Raw genomic sequence first — 6,003 nt, forward strand, 5'->3', positions numbered from 1 at the left:
GCAAGCACCCAGCTCCTTTGGTCCCCTGCCTCTTCCTCTATCTGCTGGGCCTCTTGGTAACACTAACTTCCTAAAGAGGTGATGTGGGCACAAGGTGACTCAGCATTACAGAGTGCTTGGAAGCAGCCAGAAGTCCACGTTGAGCCCTGAGCATCTTTCTGCAGTGGGCACACTGGCTGGGAGGCAGGCCTCGGGGGGGGGCGGGGGGGGCAGGTTTGCTGCAGTGTGCTCCAGAGCCTGCCAGCATGGCAATCTGGCGGCTTCTCCCCCCTCTCTCCTTCCTTGCCTCCTTCCTAATAGCCCCTGGCTCCTGGCTGACTTGACTGGACACTGCAGTGGGAAGGGACGGGCAGCACAAAGCTGTCTTGCAGAGAAAAGCATCCTTCCAGTTGTGCTCAGCCACTGGGCCCTTCCCACCTCCCCAGTCGGGAACTCTGGTCTCCTGTGCTTTTCTGAACCACTGTACCTCTCACCTCTGGAGCTGCCATTTGGAATTATTCCCTCCCACCCCACCAGCTCCTTCCTCCTTCCGCATCCTATTTTACCTCTCCAGTCCTATCCCTCATTACCAGGGCCCATGGTCTCCACTGCCTATGTGAAGTTCTGTTTCCTCTCTGCTGAATGAGTCATGCTCCTTCGGGCTCCTTCAATAACTGCATAAATGGCTCTGCTCCACACCCCGGCCCCAAACCTTCCTTGATCACTCCTTCATACCCGACCCCTCCCTTCCATCACTCCTCTTTATTCTGAGCACTTTAGTCATCTGCTCACTGAGTCATCTACTCACTTGTACTGGGTTAGCTGCTCCAACCACTCCCCACACACTAATCCCTGACTCAGCCATGCGCTTCTCACACAGCATGTCCCCTCTGCTGGGAATGTCTTTGTCCTTGTCTCCCTTCTGAACTCCGCCTCATCCTTTCAGGTAAAGCACAAACGTCACCCTGACCCAAAGGCTTACCCCGTCACCTCCAAGACGGATTAAATCTAATAAGACTTCTTCTACCCTTTTAAACTGAGGATGTTTTGCTTATGTCATAATAACAGCTAGGACTGATATACCAGGCACGAGAACCTTATATGGAGTAATTCATTCAATCCTCAAAATCACCCTGTTATTACCTCTAAGTCAACCAGCCCAAGTTTACAGCAAGTCAGTGGAAGAACTGAGGCTTAAACCCATGCAGCGTGGCTCTAATCAGAGGTGTTACCACCTCGTCACCCAGCAGACCAGGAAGCCTTTGAGTCCCAGAGCTACACTCTGTTCCCCTGGCACCCCAAGTGCCTGGCACACAGTGGGTGATTACTAAATGTGGTAGTTCTGGATTTAACTGAAATTTGTTCAGCATGCATCCCACGTCTTCCTCACATGTGCGTTCTGTCTCCCCAAGCCATCCATGAGATCCTCGGTGAGAAAGGACCAGGTCATCTATTTTCCTCACAGGTCTGCAATCACATGCATACTGGGGAACTGGGGGAAACACAGAGAGCTCTAGGGGTGCAGATGGGGGCAAACTGACTTTAGGTTACTATATGCCTTAAGTGTGTATACTTTACAAAGGCTTTTTCACATGCCTGATCTCAAAGGTTCTGACATCAACAGGCTGTGGAGAAGGTAAAGAGACGGAGGTGCAGATGGCCTGAGAGCTGGTCAAGGTCTTAGAGCCAGAAATAACTGAATGATACTATAGAAATTACAACCCAGGGCTCTGAATAAAACAGCTGAACGCCAGTCCCCTGCTCACAATGCCTAGGCAGCTGTGGCCATCAAGAATGGGCAGGCTGATGTAAGTCAACTATATTTCAATTAAAAAAAGTAAAACAAGAAAAGATCAAGGTCAACCAGTTCTTAAAAAAAAAAGAATGGGTGGGCTGAGTGTTCAGCTCCTCCCCCAGATCGGGTGTCCTTGGTTGCTGGGACAGGGGAGCCTGGCAGGGTGTTCTCCACAGGAGGCTGGCTGCGCAGACCTAGGGCAGGGTGTGTGAAGGCAGCTTCAGCAGGACCTCTGGGAGCCTCTTGGAGTGTCTGCTCACTCTCACCAGACAAAACAGAAAACCCTGAGAGATGACACAATTTCCAAGTGGTCTGATAATATAGATATGAAGAGCCAGGAGAAACAGGTTTGTTCTTCCCATTAGTAGGAGGTAGTCAATGTCCCTACTATTTGTAACTATCCCATCGCATTTCTAAAAATCCATACCTTTATTTCATTGTCCTAACCCAACATTAACTTCAGATCGAATTTACTCAATGTCCTGTGCAGAAGGGAAGGCTTTTCAGGCTCAGGTGGCCTCTGCAGAAGAAAAGCTTTTTCCTAGTAGGAAGGGCAGTGAACTTCTAGCCAAAAGACCTGCCCCATCTTTATGCAAGTCTCATCGCCCCGCTGAGCCTTGATCTCCTCTTCTGTAAAATGGGCATGAAAATGCCCACTCACCCACCCATCCCACAGAATTGTGGCAACGACCTGTGCGCTCCCAGCCTAGGCATCCCGAAGATTTGAGTGGTCTCTTGGGTCTCCGTCTCACTGTCCTCATTATTCAGGAAGTGAATGAGACACTGCAGATGTCTCCTCTGAAGTGCAGAGAGAACCACCTCCCACTGGGGGCCTCGGACCCCTGAGGCTTAAGCCAAGGCTCACAGATCGCCCAGCTCTGGCCGTGGCTTTGACAGGGGACGAGGCAGTCTGTAACTCCGGGGGCGCGGTGGGGCGGGTGGAAACCCGGGTTTCCCGACGCTGGCACCGAAGGCTGGGGCTGCCCTTCCCCGCCCTACCGCTCACGGTGTCTGCAAAGTGCCCTGGGAGGCCAGCCCAACGGCCGGGCTTGGGAAGCGCCTCGCTTACCTGCGGCTCCACTAGCCAGCGCTGCTCGGCTCCCAGGGGCGCGGGGCGCGCGGCGCGGAACGCCGAGTACACAGGGATACGGTCCCAGGTGCTGTACAGGGTGGCGAAGCGCTCGGCGCCCTCGGAGCGCTGACAGATCTTCACGTGGGCAGCGGCCGCCAGCCCCGCGGGCGGGGTCCCGGCATAGAAGAATCGGTCGCATTCGCCGAAGCCGGCTTCCTGCTCGCTCACGAGCCGGCCCTCCAACAGCCCCGCCAGAGCGAGGAGGCCGCCCAGCGCCAAACAGCGCGCGGGGCCCATGGCGCGTCTGCGGGCCGGGCGGGGAGAGCGCGAGGCCGCCGAGCGGGGCCGCGGGGAAGTCGGAAGCCGGGGGCGGCGCGGCTGAGCTACCGCTCTGCGGGCCGAGCTGGGCGGCCCCGGCGGCAGGGGCGGGTCCGCGTCCCGAGGCCGCGCCTCCCTCTCACCCTCCTCCCTGAAGATGGCTGCGCAGGCCCGGCGCCGGGCGCGGGGATGCACCCGGACTTGCACAGCCTGGTTTCTGCAGTCTGCGCTCGCAGGCTCAGGGACGCGCGCTCCCAAGACTGAAGGGTATGAACCGGGTCCGCTTAATCGGAGGAAACGGGAAGTAACCGTCCCTGGGGCTGGGAGCCTAGAAGCCTCCTGAGCCAGCGCGCCCCAGGGATCCTCAAGGATGCAAAGAGGCGGCAGGAGATGCCCACAGAACTGTGGCTCTTTGGCTCTGATGGGCAGGGACCCCCAGTGACATCCGACGGAAATCAGTCTCCCCCTTCCCAACGAAATGCTCATCCGCCAACACACGGACACAACTTTGATGAAGTTTCAGCAGATCAGAAGCCAGGAGACCCAAGTTAAAAATCCTCTTATAGGAAATTCCTAACCTAGGGAAATAGGACAGCTCTTGTGGTTTACTTGGTGCTGCGAGGCTTAGAATCAAAACCAAGAAAGAAACGAGACCGGCCAACATCACTGGTTGGTAGGTCGGTTGATTCATATTTCTTTCTTGAGTGCCTATGTGCCAACCTGGGTTCAGCGACTGGGTACAGTGGTAAACAAGAATAGGGTCCCTGCGGTCCTGCAGACGAAAACTAGTGGGGAAGCTTGTCGTTAATCAAAGAAACAAGCTATTAAAGGAATAATGACACACACTGAACGTGGAGCTCTGAGAACCTGCCCCTCCGGGGATTCAGGGCGTGTTTGCCTGAAGAGTGTTGTCTGGTCTGAGACCAAGATGTTGACATGAACTAGGCAAAGAGGAAAGCAGCATGGGCTAAGGGGTCTCCCAGCAGAAGGGAACATGATATGTTGGAGGAATTTAAGGAAGTTGGGTGTGGGTAGAGAACAGAGACCTGGGAGAAGGTTATGAGAAATAGGGCTAAAGGAGGCAGGAGACACAGCATTCAGGGGATCATAGGCTAGAGGCCGTCAAACATTTTTCAGCAGGACACGGACCCATATTGAGAAAACAAGCTTCATGTAATAATCCTTATGCTTAAAACTGACATTGCAATCTAGTAGTTCTGCTGTGTTCTATTTTGTTCTCCTTTAAAAAACATGCTGCTGGTAACCCACAAAGTTGTTTCTATGACCCACTAATGGCTCATGTCCTGCAGTTTGGAAAGAAATATTATATAAATCATGTGGAGGATTTTAATCTTTCAATGGCGTAGACACAATCACATTTGCTTTCTGGGCAGAAATGGGCAAACTGGAGTGGCCCAGAATGAATGAAGCAAAACATTTATAAAGATCCAGATGAGAGATGGTAGCTTGAACTGGAGTGGTGGTTGAGACAGAAGCAGAGAGCCTACTAGGGTGCCTTCACTCACATCTTATTATTTAATCTTATTTCCTCAGTGTGCCACGTGGGGTACTGGACCAGAGCGTTCAGATGCTTGTCCAAGAGGGCATAATCAGTGAGTCCTGAGCCAGAATTGAACCAGGCCCGTCTGCTTCCTAAGCCTGGCCTTTCCTCTAAGTCACAGCAAATCCATGAGGTGAACCAATAAAATAGGAGAGAAATTGTCAGAAGAGCACATTTTGGAGCTTAAGAACCAGTTCCTTGGAGGCTTCAATACTTGAAAAGTTTGCCTATGTTTGGCCCCTGAAATGAAACCTAAATTTATTTCTTAAAAAAAAAAAGACACATGCAGTGTGATGTCACAGTAACAACTAGACTTGGAGTCACATGTTCCTTCTGCATCCAAACTATCATTTTCAATTTCCAAAATTTATTCTGAGTTTGGCCACTTCTGTGCATTCTCAACACTATGGCCTAAGTCAGTAACCATCGATTCTCACCTGTATTACTTAGATGTTCTACCTACTTCTCCTGCCCCCAAGGGGTCCACAGAACAATTAAGGTGATTAGTTAAATATGCAAATTATATCGTGTCAAGTGCTGTTTTAAACTTCCAATGCCTTCTCATTTCAAGTTGAAAAATCTCAAATATTTAACATGAGCTACAAGATCCTGCCTCTCCCTTCTCTAGCCCCAGATACAAATGAACTTCCTCTCTATACACACAAAAGCACCAAGCTCTATGTTAGGGCTGTTACACTTGTTGTTTTATCCAAGTGGACATCAGCTCTGGACCTTCCTTCTTGTCATTTGGGACTCAGAAATGTCTCCTGCTTTATGAAGTATTCCCTGACCACCGGAACCACACCGCCCATTCTGCACTATCACCCCACCCCCTTTAATCTTTTCACAGAACATATGCCCACTTGAAATTGTCTTGTTCATTTATTTGTGGATTTGTTTATTGGGATGTATCAATGACTTAACCATGTGAAATGTACGTAGAGCATTGAGAAGGCAGTGGAGACTTGGAGGGAAGATTTTCACATGCTGGCACTTTTTGCCCTGTGTTTGCTCATCTCTCCTAGCAACCTGGATCAGCCAAGTGCCAGGTGATTTCCTCCAAGTCTCCCTTCAGATAGGGCTGCAAACCAAATCCCCCAACACAGCCAGCCAGCTGGAACCCAACAATCAACCCCAAACTCACTCACCAACATCACACAAGGCAACAAGCTCAGAAAAATAAGTTTTGCTTGAAATGTGTTGATATAATTATTAAGAAAAGTGCAAGAAAAGCGACCAACTCTCAGTTGACTGAATGAACAACACAAAATAAAGTCA

The 6,003-nt window shown here is 51.1% G+C and overlaps 1 protein-coding gene across 1 annotated transcript in view; it reads right to left on the reverse strand.

Moving 5' to 3' along the window:
• The window catches only part of ENDOD1 (endonuclease domain containing 1), a 30,703-nt gene extending 27,460 nt beyond the window's left edge, over positions 1 to 3,243 (reverse strand). Inside the window, exon 1 of the mRNA XM_019923789.3 lies at positions 2,844 to 3,243. Within this exon, the coding sequence (XP_019779348.1) occupies positions 2,844 to 3,143 (300 nt within the window). The 5' untranslated portion in view covers positions 3,144 to 3,243. The remainder of the gene's footprint in view (positions 1 to 2,843) is intronic.
• Positions 3,244 to 6,003: the final 2,760 nt, after the last annotated feature.

Source organism: Tursiops truncatus, chromosome 8, assembly GCF_011762595.2.
Source record: "Tursiops truncatus isolate mTurTru1 chromosome 8, mTurTru1.mat.Y, whole genome shotgun sequence".
NCBI classification, from domain to species: domain Eukaryota; kingdom Metazoa; phylum Chordata; class Mammalia; order Artiodactyla; family Delphinidae; genus Tursiops; species Tursiops truncatus.